Genomic DNA, 21054 nt, shown 5'->3' on the forward strand with positions numbered 1-21054 from the left:
CCGGAAGTGACGTCGTTGACTGCCCAGAACAGGGCGGGGTTTCCCGAGAATGGTCTGCAAGAAATTGAAAGAGAGAATTAGCGCACCTCGCCACCCCCTGGTCTGGCGTGGAACTACATTTATTCAGTCCCTTTGGTTGTCCCCTAAACACGCGTGTGTGACTCTATATATATATATAATATATATATATATATATATATATATATATATATATATATATATGAAGAACAATGTAATAAATACTGGGCCTCATCTTTCAGGTTGCTCGTGTCTCACAGCCTGTGCTGTCAGTGTAGACCAACTGTATGCTGCATTAGCTCATTTCAATAATGGATGTAATTATTATCTGTATTCCTATTATATCAGGATCTGCTTGAAGGTGTTTAAGTGATGTAACTTTTTTCTGTGTAACACCTTGCCTTAATGGAGACAACTGAGAGATTTTCATGCATTCAATTGCCATTCATTGCTGTTGTCCTGCTTATTAGCTAGAAGACTACTTTATGGTTTAATCAGTAGCATTATATGTTAGCAAACACTGTGTTTACCAGAGCACTGTACCCTACAAAGGCCACAGAACCGATAGCAGTGGCACTGACAGACTTCACTGCCTTTAATCCATGTCACATATCTTGTTATCCTGGAATTTTCTGCAAATTTGATGGAGGCCTGCCTGCCCTTCCTGGCAGCCTTTCTGAAAAGACAGTACAACAAGACGCCTAGCAGCCAGCAGTGTGAGGAACTGAAAACAAAAACGAGCCTGGGTGGTCTAATCAGTGCTCTGCTTTGACAGTGCCTAAAAAGTTAATTTTTCTTTTCCTGTCTTTGATAGCTTACATTGCATCTTGTAAGAATGTTTAATTTAATAATCTAACGTTGTCAATGCAATTCAGGGTGTTTATCCTTGCAGCACTGACTACAAGACAGGGTGCCAATCTATTGTGAGCCCCGGTCACATACTCATGGGCCAATTTAAAATCGCCATTTAGCCTACCCTGCAATGCATTTTGGATATGGGAGGAACACTAAAATGGCCAGAGGGAAAAGAATATATTAACACAAGGAAAACAACAATTTGAGCCCTATATGTCTAGGTTCAGAATTCTGCCAGGCGACATTACTGTATGAAATAACTGAGAGAATTTACGTAATGCTCCACAGTAAGTTACAGAAATGTAACTCCATCCATTATCCAACCCGTTATATACTAACTACAGGGTCACAGGGGTCTGCTGGAGCCAATCCCAGCCAACACAGGGCACAAGGCAGGAAACAGACCCGGGCAGGGCGCCAGTCCACCGCAGGGCGCGCACACACACACACACACCAAGCACACATTAGGAACAATTTAGGATCACCAATGCACCTAACCTGCATGTCTTTGGACTGTGGGAGGAAACCCACGCAGACACGGGGAGAACATGCAAACTCCACGCAGGGAGGACCCAGGAAGCGAACCCAGGCCTCCTTACTGCGAGGCAGCAGCGCTACCCACTGTGCTGCCCGAAATGTAACTCATTAAGAAAAAATAAGATCCTGGGGCCTTATTTATAAAATGGATCTATGAATAGATTTGATGTCTTATTCCATCCATTGATCTTGCATTAAAAAAGTGACCTAGAAACTAGAATTTATAAAACTCAAAACTGACCTGAAAACATTTTATTCAGTGCACAGATTTCAAATCATGCATATGAACTTTCACCAGCAGGCTGCTCCTCACTTACTTTATATTTCAGTCACATAGAAGTAAATGTATACAAAAAATAAACAAACAAACAAATAATATATTAAGCTCAGCTAATATCAAGTGTCAAAGCCTTAAATCCACAGACAAAAATGGATTGCTAAACTTAGAGTGAAGTGTGCATATTGAAAGAGGCCAGCAGGAAGACTGTCAAGAGTAACCAACAGACATGCTATCTAATTCTATTAAAATATAAAACACTGTGATGCTTTACAGCAATTTTGCTGAGGACTATAATGAAACACCCACACTCTTTCATATATCACGTAGTTAAAATGTGACATTCACCTTACCGGTTTGGCATCGTTAAACAGTAATTATGGTAGTGTGCCCTCTGTGTGGAAAGAAATATTTGAAGAGCAAGGAGCCATGGCTGCCTTTGCTGTGCTAGAGGACTTCATCAATGGCATGTTAATCAGAGAACGCATTTCCAAAACCTGGTTAATACTTTTCACTCATGATGATGAGTGACTGAAGAGCCATTATTGGCTACCAAGAGCCGTCCTAATGGACCAGTGCCAGCACTTGCCTCAAACCCTTAACAGCCATACAATATGCACTCATGCTATTGCACCGGAGGTGCAGGTTCTTTTCATGCTTGGGTTTTCTTGCAGCTTGGACCTTTCAGCGAGAACTTGTAAACAGGTCTGGAGGATCTCGGCCGATTTGTGTCTGCCCGCTTCACCGACCGTCAAGCAATATCTTTTAATTTTCCAATAACCCCAATGCTCAGGGTGCCAATAAAATATTTATCTCCGTCAGCAGAGTCTCAATGTCAATTTAGAGAAGAAAAACATCTTCTGGCTTCTGACTTGGCATTCATTTGCCGTTTTTATGGATTATTTCTTGCCATTTACACAGCTCAATATCCTTCCATATACAGAAATTGACAGCATTGTTTGGGCGAATACAGCTAGTAGTTGCCTTTGTTTTTGTCCAGCTGGCCCCTTCAAATAGCCTGCTTACAAAAAGAGAGAGCAACAAATCCGAACATTCATTCCTTTAAACAACAAAACTAAAAACAAAACACATTTCTCAAGTGACTGGGGTTTGCTGCGAAAACCAGAAGGCTCAGCGTGTTTAGTCAGACACAAATGACAAACTTTAGCACTACTATTCAAACACAACTATCACGCTAAGGCAGAAAACTGAATCGAGATGAGAAAGCTATGACAACCCAAATCACTAAACCACACCTGTTCACAGGTCAATCCTTAATCTCTGACACAGGCAACTGATGCTTTGTTGGAATGTAGAAGCAATCCTGATGGGCATCCTGGTGCCTCTTGAGAGGTGGTCCATAGCAACCACCCCTTATCCACTGACAGAGATTTTAAAATGGCACTGATGTACTCTCTTTCTAAATATTGTGCAGCAATGAAATAAAATTAAAACTTACACACATATGAAAATAAAGTTTGAAAAATCAGCTTTGAAAATACTGAAGTCAAAGGGCTGGTTTATACTTCACACTCAGAACATGTACGAACACACATCATGGCTGCCAGTATTCTGAGCACATCCTTAGAAATTAATGTGACGCGTGCATGATCTGCAGTACCAGCAAAAAGTCGGGGGGCGCAGTGTGATAAAGTCAGGGTCTCTCTTTACTATCTACATGTGACATGACAGCCACATTGAGGATCCTCCGAGATTGATGTGCCTGCTTCAATGTTTGATGAATGTTTCGATGTGGTGAAGCAGAATGCAGACATACAAATACATTCGTGGAGCTTTTATATTCAAGCATCGCATATTCCCCAACGTAATGACACTATAGATTTTAAAAGTCTCACATACCGTCTACTGTGCCATCTTTTGCACCTTCACAACATCAGAATGTACGGCGCTGTATTCGAGCCACTGAGAAAAAAATTAAGGACACTTTGAAAAGGTCTGTTTTGTGATTAAAGTGTAAATTTCGGCTTTAATCTCAAAATGTGCACTTTAATCTCGTAGTTTATTTTATCATTAAAGTAGACCGTCGTAAACGTCACCTTAAAACCGACCCAGTTGTTAATCGCTATCTGCTTCTGGGGCTTCCTCCTGACCTGACAGCAGCAATTGCCACACAGAACACATGGCATTTATGAGATTCCTGGTCTCTGCACATTTAGAATCCTTGAAATTCTACTTGATATCACTTTCACGTTAAAATGTATTAAAGTATGTATGTTACATTTTATAGATAAATCGTCAAACTTCATTTAAATAATGAATACTGTTAATAATTACACATGTGTGGGGACGACACTGTGGTAGCGCTGCTGTCTTGCAGGGAGTCACGTCCCTGGTGTTCCCTGCTTGGAGTTTGCATGTTTTCCTGCTGGGTTTCCACAGTGGGCTCTGGTTTCCTTCCAAAGACATGCAGATTTGGTGACGCTAAAATGACGCTAGTGTTTGTGTGTGCTTGTGTTCACTTGTGATGAGCTGATGCCCCATCCAGGGATTGTTTCTGTCTCGTGCCCAATGCTTGCTGGAATGGGCCCATCCCTGGGTTGATGGATGTAATCATTAAACATCATTTTCAGAGATATTGTGGCAAGGTGTCCTCGGAATTTAATGGATGTTTCAGGCAATTCACAACAGAGGGAAGCTGGACCTGTTCTCACCGTGATGATATCTCGCACTGCCACCTGGTGGAATCCTCCAGATTTACGTAAAGTACAGTATAAACAGCACAACACTTGCATAGCAGTAGCGACCACAGGCACACGTCGCGTCACATGAAGTATAAACCTGGCCTAATGAACTGAAAGGCAAAAAAAGATTCTAATGAGCCAATTTTTAACACTGCAGGTGTGAAGCAGCTTTGTGCCATTGTTTCACCCCAAATACTGTGCATAAATACATTTAACAAAATGCATAGCTCGGGGGTTTGAAAATGTTTACTTTTTATGCTGCTGTTTGCTCTCTGATGTGTGACATACTACATACAGTAATCCCTCCTCCATCACGGGGGTTGCGTTCCAGAGCCACCCGCGAAATAAGAAAATCCACGAAGTAGAAACCATATGTTTATATGGTTATTTTTATATTGTCATGCTTGGGTCACAGATTTGCGCAGAAAAACAGGAGGTTGTAGAGAGACAGGAACGTTATTCAAACACTGCAAACAAACATTTGTCTCTTTTTCAAAAGTTTAAACTGTGCTCCATGACAAGACAGAGATGACAGTTCCGTCTCACAATTAAAAGAATGCAAACATATCTTCCTCTTTAAAGGAGTGCGCGTCAGGAGCAGAGACTGTCAGAAAGACAGAGGAAAGCAAACAAATCAATAGGGCTGTTTGGCTTTTAAGTATGCGAATTACCACGGCACAAAGCTGTTGAAGGCGGCAGCTCACACCCCCGTCAGGAGCAGACAAAGAGAGATAGAGAGAGACAGAGAAAAACAAACAAGCAAAAATCAATACGTGCCCTTCGAGCTTTTAAGTATGCGAAGCACCGTGCAGCACGTCGCTTCACGAAGCAGCTGCACAGAAGATAGCAACGTGAAGATAATCTTTCAGCATTTTTAGATGAGCGTCCGTATCGTCTAGGTGTGCAAACAGCCCCCCTGCTCAATCCCCCTACGTCAGGATCAGAAAAAGTCAGTGCAAGAGAGAGAGAGAGATAGAGAAAAGTAAGCTGGGTAGCTTCTCAGCCATCTGCCTATAGCGTCCCTTGTATGAAATCAACTGGGCAAACCAACTGAGGAAGCATGTACCAGAAATTAAAAGACCCATTGTCCGCAGAAATCCGCGAACCATCAAAAAATCCGCGATATATATTTAAATATGCTTATATTTAAAATCCGCAATAGAGTGAAGCCGCGAAAGGCGAAGCGCGATATAGCGAGGGATTACTGTAGTAAGTAATGCATCCATGGATCCTGCCATCCATTTTCCAATTTTTCTGGTAACAGGTCATACAAGGCAGACACCAGTCTAACATCAAGCACACACATATTTGTCCAAATTTGAGTCAGCAGTTAACCTAATATGCATGTCTTTGGGTTTGAAGAACCTGGAGTGCCCACTGAAAACCCACACAGACACGAGGAATGGGTTAACTCATCAAAGACCAAGACTTGGCTGCAGCTTTGGAGCTTACTGTCCCATTATATTTTTTTATTAATTATGGGATTGAACTCATTTTACACCAGTGCTCCCCAGTCTCGAGCTATGAAGAAAGTGCAAGTCTACAAATTCTGTCAGCTGGCACTTAAATAGCAACTTTACAGATAATGAAGGGTGTACCTAATGTGACAACTCAGGGTTTGTATTTATACAGCCACTTCTATGGCATTTGTGGATATGTGTGATCCGTTTCCCTCATCTTTAAGGCTTTTTAAGTTAGCGCCTTTCATAGTAAGCACTTTATTAAACGAAGTGCAATATTATGTAGACAAAGGGCCCTGAACTGAAAGCAAAAATCACCACATCAATAGCCAGTCAGCCAATTTAATAATGCATTTTGGCTCATGGAACAAAAAGCTGGCTTTCGAGTTAAGGAATTTTCTTTTCTTTTTTTTTAAAGTTGGCCAAGAATACCTTTTACAGGAGCTCCAAGCCAGGGGTTCCCAGAGTTAATGCTTAGGGTGCTCCAGAGGCTGCTGCCTTTCATTCCACTAGCGATCAGCTCATTATAGCTCCTTATGTACTTTAGCAGCGGCGCTCCAGCAAGTGGTGTGGTTGGATAGGTGAGGAGCTGGACTAATGAGAGGAAGGAGCCAAGATCAAAATAATCTTTTGTTTCCCTGTAGCCAAAAGCAGGGGGCTTCAATTGTGGGCATCTACAAGTCATGTTATACAGTTTTAAGGGCTTAGGATTGGGTTTTACCACAAAAAGGTGCAACATAACAAACTAAATACAGGTGATCTGTAAGTTACTATATTAAAGTATTACATACACAATACAGTAAAGGTAGAGGTGCAGGCAACATTCATTTTTTGTTTTAATCAATAATGTTTGAATGAATGAAGATGAAACAACTTACAGTTAGTTCATCATTTTACATTAGAGCTAATACACATTTATGGCATGAAATCTGTACAACCTTAGTGAACTCTTAAGTGTGCTTGTATACTGTTACTAACGAGCATCAATAAGCAAGGAGGTTAAGAACTTGGTTGGAATGAAAACCAGCAGCCACAGAGAAATCTGAGTGAAAGAGGCTCTAGTTTAAATTTTGCTAAGCAAAAGCATTTCAGATGTTGCCTTCTTTGCTTTTGTTTCCTTCCTGAATGACGCTTGAGGGAGAGGTGAGCTGGATCCTTTGTTCCTTCGTCTTCTTTGGCTCATGCCACTTGCTCCCTAGTTTCAGTGCTTCAGCCCACCAAGCCACTCTGCATGTGTTTTGGTCACCACTTCAGCTGCACCTTCTACCTATTCCACCCACTCTGTTCCTAGCCCCCTCATCACCTTCCTCAACTCTGCCCATTTCTAGACCCTCTAGTAGAACAACACTGAGGTACTATTTTTTGCTCTTGCCTTTGGATATCACATGCTTTTCTTTTGTTTCCAAGTGACTCCAGGAATGAAGATCTACATTGATCCGTTTACATATGAGGACCCCAATGAAGCAGTGCGAGAGTTTGCCAAGGAAATTGAAATCTCATGTGTGAAGATTGAGCAGGTCATTGGTGCAGGTACCACTCTTAAGATCCATCTCTTTTGTCAGATTATTGACAATGACCACTTTTCAAGACTGGGGTGAGTTGTCCTATGAGTTTGCATTTCATTTCAGGGTGGTTGGCATACTTTTTTCTTTCCTCACCAATAGGCGAATTTGGGGAAGTGTGCAGTGGCCACCTCAAGCTACCCGGAAAGAGAGAGATGTTCGTGGCCATAAAAACCCTCAAGTCAGGCTACACAGAGAAGCAGCGAAGGGACTTCCTTAGCGAGGCCAGCATTATGGGCCAGTTTGACCATCCCAATGTCATCCACCTGGAAGGTGTGGTGACCAAGAGCAGCCCTGTCATGATCATTACAGAGTACATGGAAAACGGATCATTGGACTCCTTCCTACGGGTAAGTGGGAATTATGAGCGTATTATGAGATTCAGATTAAGGCACTGTCTGGGTTCCTTGTCTGTTGTCTCAGTGTATGCTCTGTCCGTGTTGAGTGATGTCTCAGTGAGGGAGACATTTTATTCACAACTTTGCTTGGTAGTTGTTGGGTACCCGCGAGATGACACTCCTCTGGTCACGGGTGACTTCAATGGGACCACTGGCACTGACAGGACTGGCTATGAGGATTGTGTCGCCCCCATCATGGGTCTGTTCACCATGGCGAAAATGGCTGCATGTTCCTTGTCCTTGCAAATGGCGTCCTCGTGTACAGATACTTAAGGCTTCTACAGAACTGCAGGGTCTACAGAAGTGCCCAGTTTGTGAATTCTGGTCACAGATTTGTTATTGGCTACATTGAGCAGCTATTTAAAGCTGATCCTCCGGCTAGAACTTTGGACATCTCTGGATCCATGGTTCTTGAGGCTGATCCTCCAATTGGCTGCGAGCCACCCAATCTCACCGAGACTGCACAGGTGGTGAACCAGCTAGGGCAGGGGTCGGCAACCCGCGGCTCTGGAGCCGCATGCGGCTCTTCAGCCTCCTTGTAATGGCTCCTTTTGGCCTTGACAAAAAAAAAAAAAACATGAAAATGAATAACGGCAATTTCTTAATTTAATTTGTATATAATATATGTAATATATATAATGTTTATTTACTACTACTACTGTTATACACTTTAACATCTAATTTTTATTTTTATTTATAATTTGCCAACTAAAATATGCGTCACATCTACGTCTATAGCCCTCGCCTTTACCTGCAGGTGGCTTCTGGAGTGTGCGACCCCTGCACTAACCATGAATAAATCCCAAAAATGAAAAATCCCAGAAGAGAACAGAGAGTTTAATTCTGCGTGGACAGAAGCATTTGCCTTCACCGCCAACGACGCTGGCTTACCGGTGTGCTTAATATGTGGTGATAAATTATCGAACAACAAAAAATGTAACGTTGAAAGACATTTTCGAAACAAGCACTCAGCATTCACTGAAAAATACCCAAGTGAAGATGAGCGAAAGAGAGCAATTTCGGAACTGCAACGGAAAGCTGAACAGAGCAAACATACTTTCAAAAAGTGGATCACTTCTACACAGTCAACTACAGCTGCTAGTTTTGTGGCAGCTCAAGAGATCGTAAGGAGGGGTAAGCCGTTCACAGACGGAGAATACATGAAAGAATCGTTCATAAAAATATCAGAGCATCTATTCTCTGACTTTAAATGTTTTGGTGTTTGAGCGCATGATGACAGTGTTTGCCAGAGATGTACAGAAAGGTACGCTCTCTCACTTCCCCTCCCTGAGAGAGTTCAAAGCAGTGAACATTCACATAAATTGTGATTATTTCCACCGTACAATTATTGCAATGCAAGCTGCATTTAGAGAAAGATTCAGTGAGTTCAGAAAGAAAAATAACACTCTCTCCTTCCCTGGACATCGACCCATCCCTGCTGAACACATCCGCATTCACAGGAGTAAGTAAGCCCGATCTAGAAATTGAACTGGCCGCATAGCGGATAAAGATTTATGGGTGTCCAAGTTCAAATGCCTGACAGCGGATCTTGAAGAAGTCGCCCGTCAGAAGGCTACTCTCGCTAAAGAGCACAAATGGACTGATATTGAAAACCTCCCCAAACCCGACAAACTTGTTTTCAATACATGGAGTGCCATTCCCGAAACATATATGAACATGAAAAAATATGCATTTGGAGTCCTGTCCATCTTTGGCTCAACATACTTATGTGAGCAAGTTTTCTCAAGCATGAACTTCATAAAGTCCAAATATCTCTCCCACCTCACACATGAGCCTGCAGTCCTGTGTGAAGGTCAAAGTCACATCGTATAGCCCCGACATAGAACAACAACAACATTTATTTATATAGCACATTTTCATACAAAAAGTAGCTCAAAGTGCTAGAGATGATCTGCAGCGAACTTCAGAAACAGAAGTCACATTAAACAGGTGAGAACAATAGCATTTAATAGGCTAATATTTAAAAAAAAAAAAAAAAAAACACATTTATTTCAGACCCGGAGCTGATGTAGGTTTTTTTGTATGTTCAGGTGCTTCAGTTGATTGCTGGCTGAGAGGGAAACCTGAAGAGGATGAGAGCACACTGAAATGGAATTTTATGTTTACTTTTTTAAAGCTGCTAAGCTACAGCTAAATGTTTTATTTATATTAAAGTGGGCTAGTTTTTATTTTAATTTTATACAGGTATAGGAAGGACTCAAATAGGCCTGCAGAGTTCAGTTAAATTTATTTCAAAGTAGGCCTACACATGCACACTGCACTTCTGTTTGTTGTATTCCGTGGTTGTAACATGTAAAATCTAAAAAAAAGATTAAAACTTTTAAAAGTTTATAAGCTGTGTTATGTTTTGCGGCTCCAGACTATTTTTCTTTGGAGGAAAAGGGAGCAAAATGGCTCTTTTGATAGTGAAGGTTGCAGACCCCTGAGCTAGGGGTAGGGAAGGCTGCAGGGATCTGTGATATCCAGGGTGAATTTCTCCAGGCTGGTGGTAAGGCTGTCCTCCTGGCATTTTAAGCAATCTTTGATTCCACTTGAGAGATGGGCGTCATCCCAACTGAATGGAAAAATGGGACTTGTTGTCTCTACCTGGAAAAGGAACGGTGACTGCCTGGATTGCAGCAAATACATGGGGCTAATATTGCTCTCATTGCCGGGTAAGGTCCTTGCTTGGGTCATCCTAAATAGGATCCATGATCACTTCTCACCTGCCAATAACTGGAGGAGTCTGGTTTTACGCCTAAAAAGTCTACCATCGACCACATCCTGGCACTGAGGGTTTCATCGAGCACAAATGTGAATATCAGCAGTTTCTTTACAGCTTTATGATTTTTCGTAAAGTGTTTGACTCAATTGATCAAGCTGTCCTGTGGGACATCCTGAGACTTTGTGAGATTCCACAAAGTTGCTGGATATCATGGTAGGCCTGTATGCTGGTACTGTGAGCGCTGTGCAGCATGGAGGCAGAACCTCTGCGTTTTTCCCAGTTGATTCTTGGATTCCTCAGGGTTGCGTTCTTGCTCCTACTCTGTTCAGTGCTTGCATGGACTGGGTGTTGGGTAGGGTGATGAGATCCAGTGGCTGTGGGGCATCTGTTGGCGAAGAAAGATTCATGGATCTTGACTTTGCTGACAATGCTGTGATCTTCGCAGAGTCAATGGAGACTGTGATCGGGGCTCTCGAGAGACTGAGCGAGGAGTCTAAGTGTCTGGACTTGGGAGTGTCTTAATAAAAACCCAACATCCAGGCCTTTAATGACCTCTTTGGCACAGCCGTCTGCACTGTGTCTGTCTGCACAGAGAGTGTCGACCTCATCAAGAGGTTTACTTACCTTGGCAGTAACATTCATGTCTCTGGGCAGTCTTCCTATGAAGTCAGTAGATGGGTTGGAGAGAACATGGGGGGTCACGAGGTCGCTGGAAAGGGGTGTGTGGCACTCCCGATATCTTTGAAAAAGGATGAAGTTCCAAGTCTTTAGAGTCCTGCTGCTTCCTGTTTTTTTATATGGTTGGAAGACATCCAATGACCTGAGACAAAGACTTTGGTACTGTGTCTCTTCAGAGAATCCCTGGATACCACTGGTTTGACTTTGTGTCAAATGAGCAGTTGATTATGGAGTCTTCTGTTCAATATTATCTAATTTATCAAACGTTTCCTCCCACTGCATAACATAAGATTCATGGCTTTTCCCTCCATATCTAGCTACCCTTCTTCTAGCTACTGTACATTAGAGGCAGATTCCTCAGGTAGTCTGCTTTTGTTTTCATATGTTGACTTTTATGGTGACTGTCATCTCAAAGCCTTGTGGGTACAAGCATATGCAAGTTGCACTCTGAAATCATGGAGAATCCTAATCTGTTACCTTGTGGCATCAAGATAGATGCTTCATCTGCTGTACCATTTACTATGAGTTCATGAAGGCAGGACCATGATTCCCTGCAAATTGAGCTCTCCTGAATTTCCAAATTATGTGTAAATATTGTGTGTATCTTAAAACAATTAAATAGTATTGAGGTTGTGATGGTTAAGATTCTTGCATTACCAGCTATTAAAATAAATCTTACTTGGATGTTCTGTGTTTGCCACAATACCAGCTGGAACTAGCAAGACCTCAGTGCCATTCATAGATGTTGTTGTCAAACTTCCGATTGATTTCAGGGTTCAGGTGGGGGCAGGAAATGACTTCCTCAGAAACAAATGAGAAAATACATAATGGACTTCCAATTAATTGGCATTGGTAACAGTGCTACTCGAATGAGGACACTATGAGACTATTCTGTGGTATCTGCTGTTAGAGGCCATTTTGCACTGAGAGGAGAAGAAAACTACTTGACCAGCTCCTCTAGCTTTTCTTATGGTGTTACCATTTGTAGAGGCTGACTACCCGATAAATTCTAAAAGCCAGAACTGTGTTTAAACAAGTGGTGGCTCTAGGTGTGCAAGTACAGGATCTTATGAGAGCCTTAGTGATCAGGCATCACATCCTTAACAAGCGTATCTCATTTTTTATTCACATGCAGTTACATTCAAGTAAACTCTGGTAAGAAGCTGAAGGCACCTAGTGCTGTTATCTAATGTTGACCTAAAGATTAAATCAAGAAGTTCAGTGGGAGATGGATATGGTACTTTTAACTAAGCAGATGATACAAAGCAAGTAGGCAGCTTTGTCCATCTTTGCCCCTCTCACCTTCTGCTATTTCTCTCCTTCTACAGCAGAATGATGGACAGTTTACTGTGATCCAGCTGGTGGGCATGCTGCGAGGCATTGCAGCTGGGATGAAGTACCTAGCAGACATGAATTACGTCCATCGTGATTTGGCAGCTCGTAATATCCTCGTCAACAGCAATCTGGTGTGCAAAGTATCTGATTTTGGGCTGTCCCGCTTCCTGGAGGATGACACCTCAGACCCCACGTACACAAGTGCTCTGGTAGGTACTCATGCACAAAAGCTCAGATGGTTCAACATGAAATTGGCACTCATACTCCACACTGTTCTTAGTGCTGCAAACAGAGAGTGAGTCTCTTTTAACACACAGGCCCCAGTAAATCTTTTGCAGATCACCTGTGACTGAAACACAGTTGTCACTAAGACCTTTCATGAACAATGGAGTGAGAAGTATTGTTTATCACACAGTTGTGCTGTTGGACTGAAAAGGCTGTGGCTCACTCGGCTTTGTGTTCAAATACACAGTGCAAGTGACTTCCTGATTGCCCAGCTTGCCCCTTTCTCTGTGGTTGGAGTTCTGACTTCGTCACTAGCCACGCCATCTTTCTTTTTCATATACTGTAGTACTTTCTCCAGGTAACACGTTTTTCCATGATCAGTATGATTGACTAGCGAGAAATGACTAGTTTTAGCCATCTACAAAACTCATTCTTGGAGGAAAGGCACAATTAGATCCAGTATCAGACATCACTCTCAAGGGGAAATATTTGACATGTGATGTTTGGTTACTTGTGTGAGCTTGCTTAGTCTTCTCCTTATAAATGTCAATTTTCTTGATGTTTTTTTTTGCAGGGAGGAAAGATTCCAATTCGATGGACGGCACCTGAAGCAATTCAGTACCGAAAGTTCACCTCAGCCAGTGATGTCTGGAGTTACGGCATTGTTATGTGGGAGGTGATGTCTTACGGAGAGAGACCATACTGGGACATGACAAATCAGGATGTATGTATTCGTTCTGTGTAAGGATGTACAAATAACAATGAGAATTTCCCTTTAGCCATTTCTACCTTGAGGAGTCTTTACAAAAGTAAATAGACTATGTGCTTTAAAGCACCACAGAAACCCTCAACTCAGGCGATGGTGTCTTCACAAGCATATGTGGGCAAAGTGTGCAATAAAGTGCAGAGGGTGAAATCAATAAACAGAAACTCTCTAAGTTTGCAACTTAGCACGTTCAGTGGGACAGGCTGGAAGTCCCAGAGAACAAACGTATTTTGTGAGTGGTGGGCTTTGTAAAGGAGAGCAGGGACAGTATACAGAGCTTGTCATACAGTATATCTCTCTTCATCTTATTAGGACTGAACTAATGACAAAATGAAATGCAAATTAAAAACAGATGTTCTTTCCACTGCGGTGGGCTGGCGCCCTGCCTGGGGTTTGTTTCCTGCCTTGCGCCCTGTGTTGGCTGGGATTGGCAGACCCCCGTGACCCTGTAGTTAGAATATAGCCGGTTGAATAATGGATGGATGTTCTTTCCATGAAACCTTTTACCTTTTAAGTTGAGAGTTAGCCTTCAATAAAGACTTTCCTTTGTTTAGTCAAAGTTTAGACGTTTTTTTGAGTACACTGCTGACATCATATGCTGCCAGGCCAAGCACCATCACAAAAATGACATCACCCATGAGAAAGACAAAACAAAAATCAAAACAGCAAGAAATATAAAAGAGTAACGCAGCAGAATAAAACAACTATATTCCTGATCGTGGTACAAATAAAAATGTTAATAAACATTAATAATATATAGAAACCAATCTAACCACAAAAGGTATTAACCACATGCTCCTGACGCTTTTTCACAGGCCTCCAAATTTTCATCCCTACTCCTTCACGATGAACTGAATTGCTTACTTATGAAAGGCATTTCCTTTCCCCATTTGTAAATACTACCATCTATTTCCGCTTTACATCAGAGACCTGTCATAATCATGAATGCACACACACAAAATGTTATATTTACTCTCCTTTTGGCTCAATTCAAAAATTGAAATAATAACTTCTTATCTCTCATTTAAACAATTTCTACTGGTGAAATGCGACTATGCTATACAAAGAACAAAAGTCAGCAGAGATGAAATAAAATTAAGATCAATTTAATTGTCAGAGCAATGTACATTAAATGGACAATATTTTACGAAGTTTAGAGAAAGTGTGCATTTCATTTGTGTTACACATCGAAAATGTAGGTGGACAAATGCTATCATTTGAAGTGTGGCTTTGCAATCTCTTCTGTGGCTCACCCACTCACAAGTACACTGCAACAAGTACCTGGGGTCTGTCTGTCTCATTTATAAAACTTTATGTGACTATATTTGAGTGTGAACGTATGTGTATGCCAAAAAACTGGAAAATTTGAACAGCAAACAAAAAAAAAATCTGATTTATAAAACCTGGCATTTGCACGTTAGTGCGCCATTTACCCTTTAAAAATCACAATCATCTTGTAAATGTGTGTATGTGAACATGTTTCAAACTCCATATGTGGACTATGCTAATCCACGTCGTGGATATGCAGTCACAATGCTGCAGACCTCCATTGACTGGCAGGGCAGCCTCCCACCTGAACTATCCACACACTGCCACCTGCATTTGAGCCTTACCAACCTTACCCGTACCTAACCAACAAGTCAGCCATCACATACAGCATCAACAGCAAGTCATCTGCCATCACTACTTTGCCTCAAAATAAATGAAGCCTGGCTTGACCCCGGTAACCAGGCCATGATGTTTGTAAGTCTCACCTTGCCATCACAGGTGACTTGTATGTTAGTGGAATGTTACAGCTTCATTCTCACTAGGTGTCCTTATTGAAATATTAGTGCAGTCAATTGCCCCGATTACGTCAGGAAAACCAGACACTGCTGCAAATTGTTTTTATTATGTTGGCCTGTACACCCATAGCATATGGAAACTGAATCTACTGCAAAGTGGTCATGATGAAGCCGAAGCTTAGCTGGGATATTTCTGGCCTGTCGGCCAGTTCCCTCTGATTGAGTGCCTGTTACATGAAAGTCAACCATTGTTAAAACCAGGGTATGAACAGGTGTAGCCTGATTTTGGACAGTCTGTTGTTTTTTATGCTGGGCCCAAGTCAGGACACAGTTCCAAAGGAATTGCTTAAAGCACATTATAATATCAGCACAGGGATATGAATTATTATGCATGTGTGGACATTTAGTGTGTCTGATTGCATTTAACACTTTCTCCGAAATGTTGTGCACGGATGGCTCAGGATTGCCGTTAATATACACACATTATCCTGTCACGTTTTCTTTTACAAATCCTGATTTTTGCATGGAAAGTTGCATATGCACATTTCTTGCCTTTTTTTGTGTGTATGCAAATTTTATAAATCTGACCTCTGCTCATTCAAATATACTACATGAATATTTTTATAAATATCTTTTAAAGTGAAGGGAATAGTTTACCTTAAAGGAAGTTCTGAAATGTTACGTCTCAATATTATTATTTTTCAAAAGCACTGCTTACAGTGAAGCAGTTTTTATTTTTCTTTGCTCTTAGTGTATGCAACCCATCTGCACCTACCAATAATTCAGTTTAAGTGACATTTCTTTTCAGCTGTCAAAGCTTAGTAGAACTGGAGATGACGGTTTCATGCACATAAGCAATTTCAACACAATCAGTAAAAGAGAACTGTCATTGTGCCTAGCATTGTTAAAAGATAAAGACCATACAAAGCAAAGTGATAAAAGTATATAACAACTACTGTATACAAAAGTATACACTTCAGTTTTCAGCAAAAGATACTTTATATCATCGATTTAATATTCAACTTGAAACAGAACGTGAACATAATATTGTATAACATGTTACTGGCTATAATTATTAAGGGTCCTCCTTACCGGCAGAGGTAACTTTACACAAACCATTACTGAACCAGCAGATTGTCTGCAAATGGCCTCTTAATAAATGACAGAAAATTGAAGAATGAGGCCCTGAGGTTTGGGTTCAGTGAGATTTCCTGTTGAAGAACATAGTGACCTTTTTATGGCCACAAAGGCCATGGCAAGGCTAGATGCATGCCCTGCTCGTTACTTAACACTTTCCATACTGCTACAAGATAATCAATATGGTTACAGGTAATGGGAGTTTTATGGAACATGTCTGTTTGTTCTCATTGGCTATTTACATTATATGAAGGAATTTGACTTCAATTTGACTTGAACTGCTCCAAGAGTAACATAGCTGCCTGGGGGCTGTAAATGTTGTGTTTCCAGCCACATTTACTATGATTCACTTGACTAATAAATTCTGTGTCTCAATGACACATTTTACTGGGCTCTGTTGGCTTGGCAAACATTCCACTGCTCACACTGCACATTCAAGGTAATACACACATGTCCACATCCTCATGAGTACAGCACATTTACATATTGCAGTTAGACACGTACAACTTTGAAGTAATGTACATATTTGCAAATATAATGGAGATAAAAGTCTAAATCACTCTCAATAGAGTACCCACAGAAAAGCCTACAGAATCGTTTGGAAATATGCAAATTCCACATAAAAAGTGACCAGGACGATATCTGAGCCCAGCCTCTTAAAGCTGTAAGGCATCTGTGCGGCATCTGTGCTTACCACTGTGCCACACCTTGTAAATTTACATTTACATTTATTTGCGTAGCAGATGCTTTTATCCAAAACAACTCAGAAAAGAGGTCAACATAATCGAGTAAACGTCAGTCAAGGGAACTGTTTGGGAAAAAGTCATACAGAACATGGTTACAAAATTGATTGTCACAAGTGAAGAGCTCAGAACAAAATGCAAGCTAATTATATTATATTGCCTCAGTTATAAGAAACTGCCAGCCAATATCAGTTAGACAGAGAGTGTAGACAGAGAGTGTTCAAACACTTCTTAAACACACCGAGGAGGTCATAATTTCAAATGGAGGTGGCTCCACCATCCAGAAGCTGTACATCAAAATAATCTGGATTGATATTTGATGACATGTAGAGGTGTCCTCACCAGATGCTATTCATAAAGCACGAGTCTGAATTGGCTCCATGCAAGTGGGCCCCTCTTTTAGGCTGTGGCCTGTCCAAAGCTGTTAATTGCCTTGCATCGGATGCTGCTGACACAGGCTTCGGTCTCCATGAACCTCTAATCTAGTCAAAAAAAATAGCGACCCCATATCAAAATGGAAATAGCTACAGAAGAAGATATAAGGTTCATAAAGCTTCCGATACTCATCTAATTAAATTAGAATTGTAATAATTAAAGTGCTAGTGCTCATGATTTTGGTGGAACAATATAAAGCTCTGACTCTGTGCCTACATGAACAAATCCATAAGCACATAAAACAAACGTTCACGCACTTTCAGATGCTCACCTATCAAGTACTATATACATACTGTATATGTACGTATACCCTCATGTGCACTGACACCCACCTGTATATGCAAATCCTTTTCTTGAAAATGCATACAACTATCTAGTCGAGATGCAACACTTGATCGGCCGCCAATCTAATTCAGCCAATTTTCACATAAATAGACTTGAGTAGTGATCATTAAATTGGCCAGAAACCGGTCTTTTTAGCCCCCGCTTTTCTAAGCTTTATGCTAATTTAGTTGCAGTGCTCTTCGCACGTGTCTTTTTTTTTCCCCTTTTTGTCCCTGCAAACTTCTTGCAGTGTAAACAATGAGCAGGATTTCGAGGCTTGGTTTGTGAGATACGATTGAAATATTAGCCTTTACATTAAACAAAGTGTAGTAAGAAACTGAGGAAATTAAGTTGGAGTCGTTGTCCTGTGTAATTAGACAAATGGCAAGAAATGCTACTTTAATCAGTTCAGACCTTTTTATTTTAGATAGCTAGAACTTTATTTATTTCCTCCTTTAATTAAAACGGACACCATTTCAGTTTGACAGCGAGCTTGTTTTAAGTGCAGCAGCCTACTTTTTCAATTGGAAAAAGGAACATGTTAGCTTAACAGCAAAATGTGTCTTTTACTTATAAACCTGTTAAGCATGTTAGTCTTGTGTCTTCTTGATAAACAACTTATGAACATCTGATGCATTTGTCGCTTTTTTAAAGATTGGTACAGTTTATTATGTGTTGCTGTGTGTCAAGAAAGACTTGGCAAGAAACAAGTACAGTACTACATATTTAAAATGGTAATCCACATTAATAATTACACCTCAAGAATTACGAATCTCTGGCGGATAAACAGAAGAAAAAAAACATACATGTATAAATATTCCAAATGTATATGTTACTAGCAAAAAAGCTGTAGTGCAAAATGATTAAAAATGATTACAATTTTTAAGTGTAGGTATATTTACATTTAAGCATTGTTTAATTGCCAATATCAATATTGTGTGAGAGTGTGTTTTTGTGGATCCTCACAGGTGGCGCAGTTGTAGTGCTGCTGCTTTGCAGTAAGGAGACTGTGGAAGATTGTGGGTTTGCTTCACGGTTCCTCCCTGTGTGGATAGCGCTTTGAGTACTGAGAAAAGCACTATATAAATGTAATGAATTATTATTATCATTATTATTATATGAGATATATATATATATATATATATATATATATATATATATATATATATATATATATATATTGTAATAAGACAAAAACAACAAGTATAAAGGTTTAGGGTATCCATCCCCGTATACTGGAAAGAATTATGGTCAGTTCATTCATACAGAACACATATTCGACATTGTGGAAATGATAAGCGAACAATTTATGGGGTGGAGACAGAAGTAGACAGGTGGAATGCTGGGAAGGAACCATAGTGGTAGATGGGAGTAATGATGTCATCAGGAGGGGACCAGAAGGAAGGAAGGAACTCGGGAGTGGCTTGTTTCTTTAGCGAGTCCGGGCGAATTCACTGCGATGGTGCTTTGTTCTTTTTGAGGAAACAGAAAGAGAGATTAGTACCCCGTCACTGTCCCCTGGTACAATATGTCGCGGTGCCCGTAGGGTCTCTAAGCGGCCCTCTATTCGCTCATGCATGACAATATATATATATATATATATATATATATATATATATATATATATACATGCACACGCACGCACACACACACACACACACACACACATACATATATTTTTGTTAGCGAAAAGGTGAAAACTAGCTTTCTTAAATTAAGCTTTTACACAAAAAATTAAACATTATGGCAGCTTGTAATTATGACAAGAATTTTATTTTCTTTTTTTCTTTTATGCCATATGTATTATGGATACATATTTTATATGTAATTTAAGGACATTTTATTTATTTTAGTATTTTTATGGTCAATGAACAATTAGCCTACAGAATTGCATTTTGTTGATAAAAAAATGAACAGATAACAGCCATAGTCTACAGTTTCATTATAAAAGTACACTTTAATACAGAACATAAGACTTCTATGCATCTGGTTATGCAGAAGTTCACTTAACTCCTGCTTGCGCATACCCATTCAAGGTACTGTATGTAACCACATGAACATTCATACACAAATTTGAGCAGCTGTGTCAGCTGAGGTTATGCATTTGCTATTTCTTCTGTTTTAGTAAGACCCAAATCTCCTTTATTTTATTCATAAGCCATACTCCTCCTTAATTTAGTATATTTGAACAAAAGGCAAAAAAGAATGTTTGCCTGGCCGAGGTGAAAGTCTGCAGTTGAGTTGTGCGGTCGGAAGTCTTGTGGCTCTCCTTGGGCTTAGAGTGCCACACCACAGCAGCCGGCCTGTCTCTGGATGCCCAATTAGAAGTTAACCTTTGTGTTCCTCTCCCAAAGGCGCCACGTTGGGATCTCTTAATTGGCCCTTGGAACGTCTTTGCCAATTAATATTCATGCAGCAAGCAGATGAGGCGCAGCTTTTTAATATTTTACAGCCCCTTCATTTAAGAGTCTTTTGTTCTGTGGAGTCAGTCGTCTACTTCACTTCTTACCACAGGTCAGCCTAAGATTGTAAGGCCTTCTGGCTGAAAACAATTTTTATGTTTTAGTGGAATTCAAAACTATGCAGCATGTGGCATCCACTCTCTGGTTCTGAAGTGGCCACCCTCACAGTGATCAAGACATTAGTCGTGATCATATACAAGTCTGTCACTTCTTCACTGTACGTATATTACAGTGTCTTTCACTTTGAGATTAATCCCAAATCTTGCATGCTAATACTACACACATGGTGCATAACACAGGACACAAATATTGGAAAAAAGTATTTAGGTCATTTCTAGGCTTTGAGAGTGTGTGCATATCACAAATGGACAATACAAAACATCACTTAAGTTTGGTGCCTGCAGTAAATTCAAAAGCCCCACCTAAAACACTCAAATATATTGGTAGCACTAAGATGCCGCAGTGTGTATGATTGTGTGCATGTTAACACTGCTAATGGGCTGATGCTCTGTTCAGGTTCATATCTTGCCTTGTTAGGGTCTTCAAGTTGTGTCATGTTCTTAAGTATCTTTGTGAGAGTTTTCATATGAAAGGCACTACATGAACGCAAGACTGAATGATCGAGATACTG

The 21054-nt window shown here is 40.6% G+C and overlaps 1 protein-coding gene across 4 annotated transcripts in view; it reads left to right on the top strand.

The window, feature by feature from the left end:
- Window positions 1-21054, top strand: part of LOC114656266 (ephrin type-B receptor 2) — a 482289-nt gene that overhangs the window by 449966 nt on the left and 11269 nt on the right. For 2 of the 4 annotated variants that reach the window (XM_028807771.2, XM_028807772.2), the window contains exons 10-13: window positions 7257-7379; window positions 7514-7761; window positions 12541-12756; window positions 13347-13496. In XM_028807771.2, coding sequence (XP_028663604.1) covers window positions 7257-7379; window positions 7514-7761; window positions 12541-12756; window positions 13347-13496 — 737 coding nt within the window. The remainder of the gene's footprint in view (window positions 1-7256; window positions 7380-7513; window positions 7762-12540; window positions 12757-13346; window positions 13497-21054) is intronic. The other 2 variants (XM_051931087.1, XM_051931088.1) reach the window with 1 other exon arrangement.

The sequence above is a fragment of the Erpetoichthys calabaricus genome, chromosome 8, assembly GCF_900747795.2.
Source record: "Erpetoichthys calabaricus chromosome 8, fErpCal1.3, whole genome shotgun sequence".
NCBI classification, from domain to species: Eukaryota; Metazoa; Chordata; class Cladistia; order Polypteriformes; family Polypteridae; genus Erpetoichthys; species Erpetoichthys calabaricus.